At 51.5% G+C, this 18,281-nt stretch overlaps 2 protein-coding genes across 4 annotated transcripts in view; one reads left to right on the forward strand and one right to left on the reverse strand.

Moving 5' to 3' along the window:
• Window positions 1-921, forward strand: part of CDH23 (cadherin related 23) — a 223,341-nt gene extending 222,420 nt beyond the window's left edge. The window contains 1 exon segment of the mRNA XM_058810630.1: window positions 595-921. Within this exon segment, the coding sequence (XP_058666613.1) occupies window positions 595-921 (327 nt within the window).
• A 1,193-nt stretch (window positions 922-2,114) lies between these two features.
• LOC131561423 (prosaposin-like) lies at window positions 2,115-17,942 on the reverse strand. 3 transcript variants are annotated; one of them, XM_058810710.1, is made up of 14 exons: window positions 17,831-17,942; window positions 13,784-13,908; window positions 12,642-12,716; window positions 12,409-12,555; window positions 11,422-11,619; window positions 10,290-10,433; window positions 4,770-4,826; window positions 4,353-4,460; window positions 3,660-3,746; window positions 3,397-3,580; window positions 3,157-3,326; window positions 2,999-3,079; window positions 2,770-2,877; window positions 2,115-2,648 (listed from the first exon to the last, which is right to left on the reverse strand). In XM_058810710.1, the coding sequence occupies exons 1-14, from the start codon at window positions 17,889-17,891 to the stop codon at window positions 2,613-2,615; spliced, it is 1,581 nt and encodes a 526-aa protein (XP_058666693.1). In that variant the 5' UTR covers window positions 17,892-17,942; the 3' UTR covers window positions 2,115-2,612. The 3 variants fall into 3 exon arrangements, with proteins under 3 accessions (XP_058666693.1, XP_058666694.1, XP_058666692.1); XM_058810711.1 differs by having other exon boundaries at window positions 12,430-12,555; window positions 12,642-12,719; XM_058810709.1 differs by having other exon boundaries at window positions 12,642-12,719.
• Window positions 17,943-18,281: the final 339 nt, after the last annotated feature.

The raw sequence follows: 18,281 nt of genomic DNA on the forward strand, positions 1-18,281 counted from the left end.
AAAGTGGGGCATCTGCCCAGGGATGGAGCAGTGCCTGAGCTGGGGCATCTGCCCAAGGATGGAGCAGTGCCCAAAGTGGGGCATCTGCCCAGGGATGGAGCAGTGCCCAAAGTGGGGCATCTGCCCCGGGAGGGAGCAGTGCCTGAGCTGGGGCATCTGCCCAAGGATGGAGCAGTGCCCAAAGTGGGGCATCTGCCCCGGGAGGGAGCAGTGCCTGAGCTGGGGCATCTGCCCAGGGATGGAGCAGTGCCTGAGCTGGGGCATCTGCCCAGGGATGGAGCAGTGCCTGAGCTGGGGCATCTGCCCAGGGATGGAGCAGTGCCCAAAGTGGGGCATCTGCCCAAGGATGGAGCAGTGCCCAAAGTGGGGCATCTGCCCAGGGATGGAGCAGTTCCTGAGCTGGGGCATCTGCCCAGGGATGGAGCAGTGCCCAAAGTGGGGCATCTGCCCAGGGATGGAGAGACCCATCTGGAGGTCATCTCCTGGTGATCCCCATCACCGTGCTCTGAGGGTGCTTCACAAGAGGACGGCCCTTCCCTCCGGGAAGCCGGGAGCTGCCCTGGTGATTCTCCCGCCCTCACGGCTCTCTTGCAGCTGATCCAGAAGGAGCTGGAGGACGAGGAGGAGGAGCGCAGCCCCAGCCAGGGCAGCCTGCGCTTCCGGCACAAGCAGCCGGTGGAGCTCAAGGGTCCGGACGGCATCCACGTCGTGCACGGCAGCACGGGCACCCTGCTCGCCTCCGACCTCAACAGCCTGCCTGAGGATGACCAGAAGGTGCTGGGCCGCTCGCTGGAGACTCTGACCGCCGACTGCGGGGGCTACAGCGACCACAACGCGCGCACCGAGTCGGCCAAGTCCACGCCCTTGCACAAGATGCGGGAGGTGATCATGGAGAGCCCTCTGGAGATCACCGAGTTATGACGAGCGCTGCTCTGCTCCTCCAGGCCAGCCGGGGATGAAGCCCAGAGCAGGGGGCCGTGCTGGGGGCCAGGGCGGTGCTCGGCCCCCTCTCCCCCCGCAGGAGTCCGGGCTGGCCGGTGCGCATCGCTCCTTGGAGAGCTTGGCCCCGGCAGAGGGCTCTCAGGACCGGAATGCTTTTACTCGCCTGTCATTTATCCATGAAACCATTAAATTTTTTTTATTTTTCTTATTAAAAAAAAAAAAAAAGGTTTTTTTTTCTAAAAAAATAAAAAAGGGGGGAAAAGAAAAGCTAAATGAATCTGATGAGTCCAGACTGGACAGGGGGGAGGAAGGTGCAGTGAGGATGCAGATGATGTGCTGCCACAGCATCCCCGGGCACAGGCTGGGGACAAGCAGCTGTCACACCTCGACCACGAGCATGGGGAGGGCCAGGGAAGCGTGGGGAGAGACCAAATCCTTTTGGCATTAACGTCACCTTTCCAGTAAGGAAAGACCCAAAAAATTAAAAAGAAAAAAAAAAAAACCCAACCCAAAGACATTCCTCCATTTTGCTGGCTTTACCAAAACTTGTTGCAATGTCGAAAAACAGAGAGAGGCTAACTGGGGCTTCTGGATGTCGAGTGCTCGTGCGTGTCTTTTGTTGCCCTTTTCTTTCCCCTTCTCTCTTGCATTTGGGTTTGTTTGTTCGGGGGTTTGTTTCCAGTCGTGACCTTGTGGAGAGTTTCGGGCACGGTCTGTTACGGGACTCAGAAATACACTGTCTATGGCTTTGGGTAACCTGTCTGTCGTCCTTCCTGCCCACATCCATCAGGCCCAAACCCCCTTTGGGAACTGAATTCCCTCTTTTAACTCACCCCTCTATCCATCATCTGCACGGGACGCCGCCCTGGGTGTTGCTGCACCTTGGGTTTTGGGGGAAGCATTAAATGTTCTCCCGCACTCCCACTGCAGCCCCCAGCATGAGGAGGAAGGACACAACCAGCCAGGCTCACGGGAAGAGTTTATTTGTGGTGGGATGCTCCCATGCACGCAGGGAAGAGTTTGTTTGTGGTGGGATGCTCCCATGCACGCAGGGAAGAGTTTGTTTGTGGTGGGATGCTCCCATGCACGCCCAGGATGAGGCAGTGCAGGCATCCCCCCAACATCCCCCCCAGCACCCCACTGCCCTCACCCCCACGGCCGGGGCAGCGCAGGGCTCCCAGCAGGGATGGGGGTGCCACAGGAAATCCCGACACCCAAACTCATTCATTTTATGTTCAGGTGAGGCTGCTGCCAGCCAGCAGTGAGGGGCCAGCATTTGGGCAGCAGAACCCAGCCCAGCCCACGGGGACAGATCCACGTTGCGGGATCTGGGCCGTAAGAGTGGCTCAGGGTGGGATGGAGAGATGGAGAAGGGATCAGGGATGGAGACAGAGGTGGGAATAGAGCTTGGGGATTTTGCAGTGGCCCTGAGAGATGTCAAGGCTGAATCCCTAGTGCTGAAAATATCAACGAGTCCCTTAACCTGTTTTGGAAATCCAAGCCCCAGGAGTGGAAGAGGAAGCGGCCGAGGTTCCCCGCAGCCCCGCCGGCGCGGCGAGGCCGGGTGGCTCCTGCCATTGCCGTCTGTGAGCGCGGGCACGTCCCGGGGAAGGGAGCCGGGGTCCCCAGACACACGGCAGAGCAAGTCCAGCCAGCTGGGGAGAGGGCTCCTAGTTCCACACGTGGCGCCGGCAGTGCGCGACGGCCTGCGGAGGGACGGGGATGGGATGGCAATGGGGTACAGGGACGGTGGCACAGCGCCCTGGGACACGGGGACAGCCAGCACGGCACCCTGGGACACGGGGAGGGGACACAGCTGGCACTTACATTGCACTCCACCGCCGTGGCCATGTTCTTGCACCAGTACTGCGGGCCCCAGACGCAGGGCGCCGAGCCCAGGAGATCCTCCTTGCCTGAGTCACAGGCTCTGATTTTCTGCATTGCGAAGGAAAAGGGTGGGAGGGAGAGGAAGGAAACCCCCATGAGCAGCCTCTGACCCTCTGGGACAAAGGAGGCCCATCTTGGCCCGGGCTGCCCCAGGAGTGAGGACACTTACAGTGCAGACAAAGGTGGGGTCCATCATCTGCACGAAGAGCCGCACGGCCGCCGGCTCGTACTGCAACACCATCGCCTGGCACTGGGGGGGAGAGAGGGGTGAGCCTGGCAGGGGGCTCAGGGAGGTTTTGCTGGCTTGGTCGTGCCCCCTCAGCTCACCTTGCTGGTCAGCGGCATGGGCAGCATGGCACAGCCCTTCTCCAGCACCTCGCCCAGCTCCTCCAGCGTCTCGTTCTTGAGCAGCTCGTTGTCCAAGTAGGTGATGACGATCTGGCAGACGTTGCAGAAGGCACCGGCGCTCACCGCCAGCTGCTCCAGGGATTCAGCCCCTGCAGGACACGGCCGTGAGCACCCAGAGGAGGGCACAGCCCCCTGCCCGGGCTCGGGGCGCCAGCTCACCGTGCCGGGTGTCCCCGAGGCGGGGGCAGCAGCGCATCAGCGCGCACACGGCCGCGGGGTCGGTGGCTTGCAGCAGCATGGTCACCACGGCCTTGCCGTAGGAGTTGACGAAGTCCTTGCACTGCCCGATGACGCCGTGGGGCAGCATGTAGCACACCTTCTCCATGTCGTTCACCAGCTGCTCCTGCCGGCACAAGGCAGAAGAGGGGGAGCTCCTCGCTGCCCCTTGGCCCCCTGTGCCAGCCCCCAGTGCTGGGACTCACCTCTGTCACGTTGTTCTCCAGCAGGCTCTCCACTGTCTTCACGGTGAACTGGCACACGTCACACAGCGGAGTGCTCCCCACCCTGTCCTGGGGGGACAAGGGGGTGGGATGCATGCTGAGCCCCCCCAGTGCCACAGACATGTGTCTGAAAAATCCTTTCCTTAGGATTTTTCCTCCTGAGAAGCTGGGAGGCCTCAGGAACAAAATGTAAACATTGATTATCTGCTGCTGAGGAATGCAACAGGTGCATCTGGGATTGGCTCATGTGGTTGTTTCTAATTAATGGCCAATCACAGCCCAGTTGGCTCAGACTCTCTGTCCGACACACAAACCTTTGTTATCATTCCTTCTTTTTCTATTCTTAGCTAGCCTTCTGATGAAATCCTTCCTTCTATTCTTTTGGTATAGTTTTAATGTAATATATATCATAAAATAATAAATCGAGCCTTCTGAAATATGGAGTCAGATCCTCGTCTCTTCCCTCATCCTAAGACCCCTGTGAACACGGTCACACCCCAGAGCCACCCTCATCCTGTCCCAACATCATCCCCCACGTAGGGCATTCCCCACGTAAGGCATCCCCCACCTCGGATAAACAGAGGTGCTTGAGGGAATAAAACCCAAAATTAGGTTCCTCCTTTGGAGCGTTTGGATTCCAAGGAGCCCAGCAGCACGGAGGGGGTCCCCACTCACCCCCAGCAGGCTCAGGAGCTGCATCACCCTCTCGGTGAGCAGCGTGTGGAGGGGCAGTGCCGAGCTGGAGGCGCAGAGTCCCAGCTGGCCACACAGCTCCGACGGGTCCTGGGGAGGGAGAGAGAGACGTCCCAAATCAGGGGGGCTTTGGCCCCTGGGAAGGGAATTTCAGCACATCAGGGCATGGATCTCACCTACCTCAGCCTGCTGCCGGTGGAGCGGCCGGAAAATGGCAAGAAAAAACGAAAACAAAATGCAGTTGCAAGGCAGAGAGAAGGGAGAAAAAAATTAATATTTTGTATGAATATTAAGCGGTGAGTTTAACAAAAAAAAAGGGATAATTTGCTGATGATGGTTGCCGGGTACCAGCTGGCACCCAGAGACCCCTGGCACTGCGGGGAGCCCTCAGCCTCTTACCAGGTGGTGCAGGAGCTGGGCAGCCGTGTCCGCGTACTCGGCCAGGGAGCGCTGGCACTGCGGGAGGAGGCACGTGTTCCTTATATATTCCTCATATATTAATATACACATTCTTAATATATAAACTGCATATATTTTATGTTAAAATATATAAATTTATATAGTAATAAGATATACTTATATAGTATTACATATACTATATTTATATTTTATATAGAATATATTTATAAATATAATATGTATATATAATATATGTATTATATATTTTTATATATTCTTATATGTATAAGAATACTCATATATATAAGAATATTATATATATTCTTTATATATTCTTAATAAAGAATATATATTTTTATATATTCTTAATAAAGCGTGATTTTAAGGTATCAACTGTATTAACTATATATATAGCTATATATATATATAATATGTAGAATAAAATAAATTTTCTCCGAGAAGAAAAAAGGTTTTTGTTCTGCGCCTTCTTTACATATTCTTAATAAAGTTTATATATTCTTAATATATAAACGTTATATATTTTTTCTATTTATTTATATATATTCATATATATACAAATATTCTCATGTATATAAAATAATATTAAATATATAAGAATATATATTCTTACATATTCTTAACAAAGAATAGATATTTTTATACATTCTATAATAAAGCATGATTTTAAGTTTTCAACTGTATTAACTACATATATAGCATGCAGAATAAGAAATACTTTTTTCCAAGAAGAAAAAAGTTTTTATTCTGCATGTTCTTTATATACAGTTAATAAAATTTATATAGTCTTAATGTATAAAATTTATATATTTTACACGTATATATATATTTATATATATTTTTATATATATATATTCTTATACATATAAGAATATTCTTATATAGTATATATATTAGGTTTATAATGTATATCTATATTCTTATATATATTATATATATTATATTATATATAAAAATATTCTTATATATATAAGAGTATTCTATATAATAATATATATTCTTAATATATTGTTAATAAATAATATATATTTTTATATACCCTATAATAAACCGTGATTTTAAGTTAATAATTATATTAACTATATATAAAACTATATATATAACAGGCAGAATAAAACGCACTTTTTTTTTTCCAAGAAGAAAGAAGTTTTTTATTCTGCATGTTCTTTATATAGCCTTAATAAAGTTTTTATATACTTAATATATAAACTTTATATATTTATAGAGATATATATAAATATATATATTTATATATATTCTTATATATAAGAATATTCTTATATATCTAAGAATATTATATATATAAGAATATATATCTTTATATATTCTTAATAAAGAATATACATTTTTATATATTCTAAATAAAGCATGAATTTGTTATGAACTGTATTAACTATATACATAACTATATATATATATATAACATGCAGAATAAAAAACTTTTTTTCCAAGAAGAAAAGTTTTTTATTCTACATGTTCTTTACATATTCTTAATAGAGTTTATATATTCTTAATATATAAATTTTAGATATTTTTCTTTTTATTGATATATATTCATATATATATACAAATATTCTTATGTATATAAAATAATGTTTATATATAAGTATATATATTCCTACATATTCTTAATAAAGAATATATATTTTTATATATTCTATAATAAAACATGGTTTTAAGTCATTAACTGTATTAACTACATGTATAATATGAAGAATAAGAAACACTTTTTTCTAAGAAGAAAAAAGGTTTTATTCTGCATGTTCTTTATATATTGTTAATAAAGTTTATATAGTCTTTATATATAAACTTTATATATTTGACATATATATAAATATATTTGTATCTTTTTATTTATATTCTTATACATATAAGAATATTCTTAGATATTATATATATAATATATATTCTTATATATTTTTATATATATTCTATATATTTTTATATATATTCTTATATGTTTGTGTAAGAATATTCTTATATATATAAGAATATATATCTTTCTATATTTTTAATATATAAACTTTATATCTTATATATATAAATATATAAATATATTTTATATATTTATATGTTTATATATAAATGTTTACATATTTATATGTCTTACATATAGTAATATTCTCATATATATATAAGAATTTTATATATATAAGAATATATATTCTTCATGTATTCTTAATAAAGAATATATATTTTTATTTATTCTTAATAAAGCGTTAAGTTATCCACTGCATTAACTACATATATAACTATATATGTAAACATATTGCACAAAAACCTTTTTTTCAAGTTTTTTATTCTGCATGTCCTTTATATATTCTTGATAAAGTTTATATATTCTTAATATATAAACTATATATATATCTATGTTCTTATCTATATAATAATATTATTATATAGATAAGAATATATATTCTTTACATATTCTTAATAAAGAATACATATATATTCATATATTGATATATAAATGTATATATTGATATATATAAATATATATTATAAAGATTATATATAAGGAATATATATATTTTTATATTTTCATATATTCTTAATAAAATGTGATTTTAACTTATTACCTGTAATAACTACATATAAAACTATATATATATAACATGCAGAATAAAAAACTTTTTTTTTCCAACAAGAGCAAAGTTTTTTGTTCTGCGTGTTTTCCAGCTTATATATTCTTAACAAAGCATCATCTTGAGTCAGTAACTACATCACAATAACTTATTATATTCATTGGTGCAAAGCCAATATAGTCGGTAATAAGTTTTACAGAAATTTAATAAGGCCACGTATACACATCTAGTTATGCACGTAGCCTAAGTTATAAAAATTTTCATGCTTTTTATCTAATCTGCTTCTGTGCTGACGGCCTTGTCTTCTTCCTTGCTGTGGATGCTTGAAAATCACCATTGTTATTTTTTCCACTGGCTCAGCTTTGCTTGCAGCCCAGCTGTCAGCCCCTCCTTAGGACAGGGCATGGAGCAGCCTGGCAGAGCGGGATGTGGCCGTGCCCACGGTGCCCAATCCCGGTGTCATTCCCTGCTGGGCTCACCTGCCGTGCCCTCCCAGCCCAATCCCGGTGTCATTCCCTGCCTGGCTCACCTGCCGTGCCCACGGTGCCCAATCCCGGTGTCATTCCCAGCTGGGCTCACCTGCCGTGCCCACGGTGCCCAATCCCGGTGTCATTCCCTGCTGGGCTCACCTGCCATGCCCACGGTGCCCAATCCCGGTGTCATTCCCTGCTGGGCTCACCTGCCGTGCCCACGGTGCCCTCCCAGCCCAATCCCGGTGTCATTCCCTGCTGGGCTCACCTGCCGTGCCCACGGTGCCCAATCCCGGTGTCATTCCCTGCTGGGCTCACCTGCCGTGCCCACGGTGCCCAATCCCGGTGTCATTCCCTGCCTGGCTCACCTGCCGTGCCCACGGTGCCCAGTCCCTGTGTCATTCCCTGCCTGGCTCACCTGCCGTGCCCACGGTGCCCAATCCCAGTGTCATTCCCTGCCTGGCTCACCTGCCGTGCCCACGGTGCCCTCCCAGCCCAATCCCGGTGACATTCCCAGCTGGGCTCACCTGCCGTGCCCACAGTGCCCAATCCCGGTGTCATTCCCTGCTGGGCTCACCTGCCGTGCCCACAGTGCCCAATCCCAGTGTCATTCCCTGCTGGGCTCACCTGCCGTGCCCACGGTGCCCTCCCGGCCCAATCCCGGTGTCATTCCCTGCCTGGCTCACCTGCCGTGCCCACAGTGCCCAATCCCGGTGTCATTCCCAGCTGGCACACACCTGCCGTGCCCACGGTGCCCTCCCAGCCCAATCCCGGTGTCATTCCCTGCTGGGCTCACCTGCTGTGCCCATGGTGCCCAATCCCGGTGTCATTCCCTGCTGGGCTCACCCGCCGTGCCCTCCCGGCCCAACCCCGGTGTCATTCCCTGCCGGGCTCACCTGCCGTGCCCACAGTGCCCAATCCCGGTGTCATTCCCAGCTGGCACTCACCTGCCGTGCCCACGGTGCCCAATCCCGGTGTCATTCCCTGCTGGGCTCACCTGCCGTGCCCTCCCGGCCCAATCCCGGTGTCATTCCCTGCTGGGCTCACCTGCCGTGCCCTCGGTGCCCAATCCCGGTGTCATTCCCTGCTGGGCTCACCTGCCGTGCCCACAGTGCCCAATCCCGGTGTCATTCCCAGCTGGCACTCACCGTCCGTGCCCACGGTGCCCTCCCAGCCCAATCCCGGTGTCATTCCCTGCCGGGCTCACCTGCCGTGCCCACGGTGCCCAATCCCGGTGTCATTCCCTGCTGGGCTCACCTGCCGTGCCCACGGTGCCCAACCCTGGTGTCATTCCCTGCTGGGCTCACCTGCCGTGCCCTCCCGGCCCAACCCCGGTGTCATTCCCAGCTGGGCTCACCTGCCGTGCCCACGGTGCCCAATCCCAGTGTCATTCCCTGCTGGGCTCACCTGCCGTGCCCACAGTGCCCAATCCCGGTGTCATTCCCTGCTGGGCTCACCTGCCGTGCCCACGGTGCCCAATCCCGGTGTCATTCCCTGCCGGGCTCACCTGCCGTGCCCACAGTGCCCTCCCGGCCCAATTCCGGTGTCATTCCCTGCTGGGCTCACCTGCCGTGCCCACAGTGCCCAATCCCGGTGTCATTCCCTGCTGGGCTCACCTGCCGTGCCCACGGTGCCCAATCCCGGTGTCATTCCCTGCTGGGCTCACCTGCCGTGCCCACGGTGCCCAATCCCGGTGTCATTCCCTGCTGGGCTCACCTGCCGTGCCCACGGTGCCCAATCCCGGTGTCATTCCCTGCTGGGCTCACCTGCCGTGCCCTCCCGGCCCAACCCCGGTGTCATTCCCAGCTGGCACTCACCTGCCGTGCCCACGGTGCCCTCCCAGCCCAATCCCGGTGTCATTCCCTGCTGGGCTCACCTGCCGTGCCCACGGTGCCCCATTCTGGTGTCATTCCCTGCCTGGCTCACCTGCCGTGCCCTCCCGGCCCAATCCCGGTGTCATTCCCTGCCTGGCTCACCTGCCGTGCCCACGGTGCCCAATCCCAGTGTCATTCCTAGCTGGCACTCACCTGCCGTGCCCACGGTGCCCAATCCTAGTGTCATTCCTAGCTGGCACTCACCTGCCGTGCCCACGGTGCCCAATCCCAGTGTCATTCCTAGCTGGCACTCACCTGCCGTGCCCACGGTGCCCAATCCCGGTGTCATTCCCTGCTGGGCTCACCTGCCGTGCCCACGGTGCCCAATCCCGGTGTCATTCCCTGCTGGGCTCATCTGCCGTGCCCACGGTGCCCTCCCGGCCCAATCCCAGTGTCATTCCCTGCTGGGCTCACCTGCCGTGCCCACGGTGCCCAATCCCGGTGTCATTCCCTGCTCGGCTCACCTGCCGTGCCCACGGTGCCCAACCCTGGTGTCATTCCCTGCCTGGCTCACCTGCCGTGCCCACGGTGCCCTCCCGGCCCAATCCCGGTGTCATTCCCTGCCGGGCTCACCTGCAGTGCCAGGACGGGTGGCAGGGCCTGGCACGCCCGCTTGGCGTGTGCCACCAGCGCCCAGCTGAAGGCAGAGTCGGTGCCCAGCGCCTCCCGCACGGCCCTGGCCAGCTGCAGGCAGTCCCCGCACGCCGCCTCCGTCTCCTGCGGGGTGACAAGCACAGGGACGCCTTGATGAGGAGTGACAAATCTCTCCTTTGTCCCCTCAAGAAGGAAAGAAGCCCAGAAGTTTCTCTCTTCAATCGGGTAAAAAGCCACCTCATAGGACCTGGGGGACGTCACCTCAAACTTAAGGAGAGCCAATTGGACAGGAGCCAAAAAATCCCACCTGGGCAATTTGCTAGAAAAAGAAGAGAGCAAAGAAACTAATGGCTTTTGTGAGGTGTTTTACCAGGAGCGAGAACCTCTCATACCTGGCTCGGTTTTTCTCTGTAAGGAGTTTGTTATTTCGCCTTTTATTAAAACGTTTTTGTTTCCAGACAGGTTTTAATAAAAGGCGAAATAACAAACTCCTTACCGAGAAAATTCAGCCACCCTGCTGATTTAAGCCTCCAAAGGCAGCTGAGTTACCTTGGGTGTGAAACAGATCTCCAAGAGCTTGTGAGACCTGGCTTGAGGAGGCAACTATCACTGTACCCCACGAAATAAAACCAATCCCCCCACGCCCAACCTGCATTTGCAGGGCTGGCATTTAAACACTGGCTGCAATTTGGGGCAGCACTCTGACCAGCACCTCTCATTTCCCTCCTGCATCCTGAAATATCCCCCCAAACTGGCAACAGTGCCGGCCAGAATCATTTCAGCTCTGCAGAAATTTCAGGGGCTTTCTCTAATTGTTGTTTTAGGGGCTTTTCTCTAATTGTTTTTTTTAGGGGCTTTCTCTAATTGTTGTTAAGTAGGTGATACTTGAAAGGGGATTCTCATCCCTGAGCAGTGTTAGAATGCTGGCACAAAGCGTCCAGAGAGGCTGTGGCCGCACCATTCCTGGAAGTGTCCAAGGCCAGCTTGGAGCAGCCTGGACACGTTCCCTGCCCATGGCAGGGGTTTGGGATGAGATGATCTGCAAGGTCTCTTCCCACCCAAACCATTCCACGGTCCCACGACCAGCCCCAGCCCTGCCTGCGCGCGGTACCTGGGCCTCGCCGTGCGGCAGATCCTGGGGATGGAGCAGCAGGGGCACATTGGCCATGAAGGGGGCAACGAGGTCAGCAAAGTCCTGGCTGGGGCCCGTGGCAGCTGCCGGGGGCTGCTGGAACCTCGGGGTGCCCGTGGTGGCTCTGTCCCGGCGCTGGCACAGCCGGATGGTCCCACACACCACCTTGGGCTCCGACTGCGGAGCAGAGGGTGGGATGGGATGGGATGGGATGGGATGGGGCTTGAGCGGCACCTTCTCCATCACACCCAGCCCCCCCGCACCATCCAGCATCATTTCCTGTGGGAATCCACAGAATCACAGGGTTTTGGGAAAGCCGCAGAGCTGTGATTGGAGCTAAGCGGTGGCCATGAGATTGGTCAGCAGAAAAATTATTTAAACTGTAGAAAAGCACAAATGGAACAATGGTCTGTGTATTAACGCTTGTCTAGAATAACTCTCTAAGCTACAGAAAAGTTGATCTAGCAAGATATTAGGAAGTCCTAAGCTTAATAATGGAGCCCTGTGCGTTGTGTTTGAAGGCTCACAAGCAGGTATTGTATTTGAAATAAGCAAGCATTGCTTAACCAAAGATTCATGTGCTTATGGTGGTTGGATAGAACTACTGTCAATATAGAATATATACTATACAGATATAAATACAGATATAAATGTGCTTTTGCTTTGTGTGATTGGTCTAAAAACTTTTAAAGTGAGTTGTAACATTAAGTTCTTGGTCTGCTGCCTGGGATGTGAGCTGGTGGCATCTTCCCATTGTCATAACCATGTGATGAGGCTGATGCTGGAAAATCAAACAGCTCAAGGCACGCTCCACAGCAGCCCCATCCCGTTTGTGAGTTGTACACAGCCCCGACCGACGATAATTTCCCTCTCCATCTCGTGCTTCAGATGGTTTGTCCCAGCCCCCAGGAGCATCCTTTGCTCTGCAAGCCCCCAGGACATCCCAAAGTGTGGAAAAACCCAAACCTGGGGCTCCCCCTGCCCTACCAGCACTTGCTTGCCCAGCTGGACAAGGACGAGGATGCCCGTGTCCACCATCCTCTTGCACTTGACAGACCAGTCCTGGAAGGGCAGGTACTGGCATCTCTTATCCAAGAACAGCCTCAGCTTCTCCTGGGACACAAAGAGAGAGGTCAGGGCCTCAGTGGGGTTGGAGGGGAGGAGCACCAGCCCCTCTGTCCCTTCCCACTGAGACCCACCTCCGTGCGGTTGTCCTGCAGGATCTTGCCCACCACAGACACTGCCACCTGGCACAGGTGACAGGGGATCCCCTTCTGCTGAGAGAGAGGGGACACGTCAGGACGCTGCCACAGCACCCAAACCCTCTCCAGATCCCAATCCTCCACCCCAAAACCACCCCGGGGCACCCACTGGCTTCTGCCATTTGCTCTGCAGACACATGTAGCCACATTTCTCTTCACAGGAAAAAGCAAGGCACAATTCTTCCCAAGAATATCTCTGGGTTTCACGTTTTTCTGAACATCAGAGAAAGGGAAAACACAATTCTAACCATTTGCTGTGCCTGTGTTTGTGCAAAAGGAGAATGAAATATGGAGATTTTTTTTGGTCAAAGTGATGGTGTTTTGGTTCCTTGTCACGTCAGGGCCAAGTGTGCGTGTTGGGACTGTTGGATGACAGTCACGAGATTCAGTGCAGTGTGTGCAGGGCTGAGTGCTTAACAGATTCAGTTTTAGATGTATAGAATAATACAGTATAATAGAATAATTAATGTATAGAGTAGTGTAGTATAGAATAATACAGTATAATAAAATGTAGATGTATAGAATAATATAGTAGAATAATTAATGTATAGTGTAGTATAGAATAGTATAGTATAATAAAATGTAGATGTATAGAATAATACAGTATAATAAAGTAATTAATGTATAAAGTAGTGTCGTATAGAATAATATAGTGTAATAAAATGTAGATGTATAGAATAATATAGTATAATAAAATAATGTATAGAGTAGTATCGTATAGAATAATATAGTATAATAAAATGTAGATGTACAGAATAATACAGTATAATAAATCAGTCTTCTGCTCTCCATGGAGTCAGACGCATCATTCCCTCCCCTGGTCGGGGCCATCACAGCACTGCTGTAGACACGCATGCTGGGGTGGGCAGGCGGTTATTCTCTTTCCTTCTCCGTGTTTGGGGCAGATGCAAACAGCCCTCCACATCCCCTGCTCCCAGCCCTGGTCCCACACATGCCCCGTTCCCATCCCGGTTACCCCCAGAGCCCGGTCCCACACATCCCCTGCTCCCAGCCCTGGTCCCACACATCCCCTGCTCCCAGCCCTGGTCCCACACATGCCCCGTTCCCATCCCGGTTACCCCCAGAGCCCGGTCCCACGCCGTGAGCCGGCACAGCTCCAGCGCCCCGCACTTGGCCGCGGTGGCCGCGTCCCGGCACCAATCCTCCGGCCGCTCGCTGCACTCGTGGAGGGGGCTGGCCCCGGCTGTGGAGGGGGAGAGAGCACTGTCAGCCCTCAGGGCACCCCCAACGAGTGATGCTCGGAGCGGGGAAGGGGGTTTAATTTATACATGATTTTTTAAGGTCGGTTGTTCCAGTGTTAAAGATTGCAATGCAAGATGTTTTCCATTACCATCTGTATGGCAGATTAAATTTGTCAAGTGGGCAGTTTGCCTTATCTCTCTCTCTGAGTGACCACAATCACACCTCCCTGGGGAGGGGACATTGCTGATAACAGACTATTGAATGTCACTGCATGGCTGATAAGAATTATAACATCCCATTGGGAGATGCTCCGCCCAGGGGGAGGAGCCAAGCATTGCTACCCAGATATAATCCAGAGGGAGGAGCCAAACATTGCTGCCCAGATATAATCCAGAGGGAGGAGCCAAGCATTGCTACCCAGATATAATCCAGGGGGAGGAGCCAAGCATTGCTACCCAGATATAATCCAGGGGGAGGAGCCAAACATTGCTACCCAGATATAATCCAGGGGGAGGAGCCAAACATTGCTACCCAGATATAATCCAGAGGGAGGAGCCAAGCATTGCTACCCAGATATAATCCAGGGGGAGGAGCCAAGCATTGCTACTCAGATATAATCCAGAGGGAGGAGCCAAGCATTGCTACCCAGATATAATCCAGGGGGAGGAGCCAAGCATTGCTACCCAGATATAATCCAGGGGGAGGAGCCAAGCATTGCTACCCAGATATAATCCAGAGGGAGGAGCCAAGCATTGCTACCCAGATATAATCCAGAGGTTTTAAGACACCAGCACGGCTTTCTCCATGGGATTCCCCAGAGGAACAGCTGCTGTCTCTCCTTCCATTGGATCTTCAGAGGAAGAATACATCCTTCTCTACAGGATCCCTGCTCCAACAGAACCATCCCTGACACTGCAGGAGGGCTGAGCCACATTTCCAATGGGACTGCCACCAACACCCTGACCCACAGGGTGTCAGGTTGGGTTCTGGCTCTTTCAGTGTTGTTCTGCATTGTTTATTTTATCCTTTTTTTTTTTCCTTGCCTATTAAAGAACTGTTATTTCCTGCTCCCATATTTTTGCCTGAGAGCCCCTTAATTTAAAATTCATAGCAATTGGGAGGGCTGGGGAGGGTTTACATTCTCCATTTCAGGGGAGGCTCCTGCCTTCCTTAGCACACTCCTGTCTTTCCAAACCAAGACAGCCAGGCTGCCAGCTTTTCCAATGGGATGTCAGGGTCAGAAGCAAAGGGAATTTGGGGCTCATCCTCAGCCTCTCAGCACCCTCTGACACGCTGCAGAGGCGGCTGCTGATAAAAGCAGCAATAAATCTTGCAAAACGGGCAAACCCGGGGCGCCGGCGCTCAGCCCCGCACGGCAGCCCGATAGTCACGCCACGGCTCCCGGCAACGATTGAGCAACCCCACTTTTGGTGGGGTTCCTTTGGTTTGATTTCCTCCCCACGACAGCATTTTCTGCTGGCTGTAAATGCTCGGCGTGGCGCAAGAGCAGCGCTCTAATTGTCACCTTGGTGTGTCAGGGCTCATCCTGCACAGGGCGAGGGTTTGTTTGCACCGGGAACTGTGCCCACCCAGGATGCAGCTGGGGAGAAGGCACAAGCCAAGCCCTTCACAGCCTTGCCTTGGCCAGGAGCTGCTCCGGGAATTTGGGGGCAGAGGGACAGACAGACAGACCCTGCTTGCAGAGCTTTAAGCAAAGCACAACCCTCCCTGCTCCAAGCATTTGCATCCAGCTTTTATCCCCCAGCCCTGTCTGCGATTTTGCACAGCAGGAATAAAGCCAAAGGCAGAAGCTGCTCCTTCCACCCAACCCTGGTTTCTCCCCAAAAGCCACTTTCCCTGCATGCTGGATTTTGGCAATGCCTCCAGCTCATCCATGAAACTGCAGCGTGAGGTGCCCACCCTGCAAAGTCCCGGGGCTGGGGCTTGTGGGGAGAGGAGTCCAAGCCCCACACACCATTCCCACTGCCCCAGAAGCTGTTTCAGCCCCGATTTCCCCATCGGGGCAGGCGGCCCCCGGGGCAGGGCGAGTTCCCCCGGGTTCCCAGGCTTCCCACACACCCGTGCCGCGCTCGCCCCATCAGCTCAGAGGGATATATTTATGTTTTTCAGCCCAGCATCAGGGCAAACAGGAATGGCAAGTCAGCGGAGGCATTAAGGGGCAGCACCAAAACCAAGGAGGCGAGAGACACAGCAACCCCACAGCTTTTTTCTGAGCTGGTCCTCCCTCAGCATCTCTCATGGAACTGTGTTGGAGCCCGGAGCCCGCAGTGAGGTCGGGAGGGTCTAAAAGACACGGGTGGTTTGGTCCTGCACTTTCCTGGCTCGCAGAGACCCTCAGCTCAGCACTCACTGCTCACCCTGCTCGAGCTGAAGGTCAAGCAGCAAGTTCTGGGCCACAAAGTAATTAGGGCTAATCATAACACCCAGCAGCTGAGAGCAGGGGGAGCTTCCCCGAGTGGAAAGCACTGCCACGGGGCAAGCAACCGGGGCAGCAGGTGTCCCGTGAGCTCTCCTACACGTCCCAAAGCCCTGCTGGAGCCTCCTCATGCTGCCAGGCACACGGGCACAGTGTTATTAAATGATGCCATTTTGGGCAAAAGAGCAAGGCAGGGATGCTCCAGTTCCAGGTCAGCCACAAGTGCCCTATCGCTGCCTGCCCGGCCCGGGGGATGGGGTGGGCTTTGCTCAGGGGGGATCCAGCTCCGAGCCCCGGCTGTGGCAGGGCTGTGCCGGCATTCCTGGGAGCCCCGGAGCGCCCCGGCCGAGCCGGCAGAGCCTGGCGAGCCGGTTGTGATGTAAACGCCGGGGGTGGGTGGCAGCGTGGGCCCCGGCGCCCCAATTCCCGGCCTGGCGCACGCCCCTGTTGCACCAAGAGCCATAAATTCGCTTTTCCCATCTGGCAAACCCCTCTGTCTCTCCGAGGCTCGCAGGTCCCCGGTGCCGCGGTGCCCTCTGCGCCGAGCCCCGGCGGCTCCCGGGCGGGCGGCACCGCAGGGCTCGGACGTGCCGGGCGCAGGTGAACTTTCCTGCTCTGCCTGTTGCCGGCTGGAACAGCCAGACACGTCCCCCCCGGCCGGGTCATGTGTGTGCACCCACAAACCTGGGCACGTCACACTGGGGGAGCCCAGTGAGCCAAGCCTGGCGTAACCGGGGCGCAAGGGGGTTTGCTTGCCACAGCAGGGCTCACCAGTTCCGGGGAGATTCCCGCAGGAAGCAGCGATCTGCCCTCAAGCAAGGAGCAGGGGTTGGGAGCAGGCCTTCCCCAGCTTGGGCAGGGGATGGATGACTAAGGACGGCAGCAGAGGTTTGCCTGCAGGAGGGTTCGCTCACAGACACCCAAGTGCCGACGCTGGGAGGGCTCCTGAGGTGAGCAGAGAATATCACCCCATCGCCCTTCCCAAAGCTCAGCAAGCCAACAACCGCTGTTGCCATCTGCCAGCAGAGCCGGCTTCCTGCCTCCTGCATCTCCTGTGAGGACCCTCAGGACAAGGGCAGCTCCATGGTCACACTGCTGTGACAGCCAAGTGGCTTCCCCAGCTGACACAGCGGCAGCCAGGCCCCAAAACAAGGGCATAGAGAGAGCAGCCCCTCTCTCTCCCCACTCTGTCACAGCTTCCCTCCTTCCACATCCCAGCACACCACCAGCGGTGCCTGAATCCCAAGGAAGGCAGGGAACAAACGCCTTTTGCCCTGAGATCACCCTCAAAGGCAGAAGTTCCAGCTCTCACCTCCAGGTGGGCAGCACAGGCAGCGGTGCCACCTTCCCCAGCGCTCCTCTGCCCAACTCCAGCACCAGAGGAAGCACATTATGGAGCTTAGACACCAAAGCTGGGAGCAGTTTTGGGATTCAGCGGGGTTTTCTGGGCTGTCCTCATCCTACCTACCTCCAGGCCTGGCCTTACCTTGGTAGGAGCCCAGGCACAGAGAAAGGATCAGCACCAAGCCACTCCATTTGCTCTCCATGCCGTTCCTAAGAGTCCTCAGTGGCTGGTTCCTCTCCTGTGCTGCTCCCAGACTGAGGAATCTTGGATGGGCTGGGAGAAGCAGTGAGAATCCACACCTACGCAGGGCAATTACCACACCCCTCACTTTATGCCTTGATTATAAAATCATCACCAGGGAGGCAGGGAGGGAGGGACCAGAGGCAGGCAGGTACTCCCAGCAGGTCAGAAGCAGCTGCTCGGCGCTAACCTGGCTGCAGAGGGTGGGCACACACAGGGAGAACTGCCCCGGGGCCACGTGACAGCACCTTTGAATGACACTTTTATGTTTCATTTCTCTGCCTTTGACTGACATTTTTACATTTTATTTGGAGCCGAGCAGGGAATGAGGACACAGGGGAAGCCACATTGA

The sequence above is a fragment of the Ammospiza caudacuta genome, chromosome 9, assembly GCF_027887145.1.
Source record: "Ammospiza caudacuta isolate bAmmCau1 chromosome 9, bAmmCau1.pri, whole genome shotgun sequence".
Taxonomy (NCBI): domain Eukaryota; kingdom Metazoa; phylum Chordata; class Aves; order Passeriformes; family Passerellidae; genus Ammospiza; species Ammospiza caudacuta.

Excerpts from the sequence above, each read along its gene's own strand:
- LOC131561423 (XM_058810709.1), bottom strand. The coding sequence starts at position 17,891 with ATGGAGAGCAAATGGAGTGGCTTGGTGCTGATCCTTTCTCTGTGCCTG. Across the intron at positions 12,556-12,641 it reads TGCAGGACAACCGCACGGAG|GAGAAGCTGAGGCTGTTCTT; the intron begins GTGGGTCTCAGT and ends TTTGTGTCCCAG. Across the intron at positions 2,878-2,998 it reads ACCCCACCTTTGTCTGCACT|AAAATCAGAGCCTGTGACTC; the intron begins GTAAGTGTCCTC and ends TTCGCAATGCAG.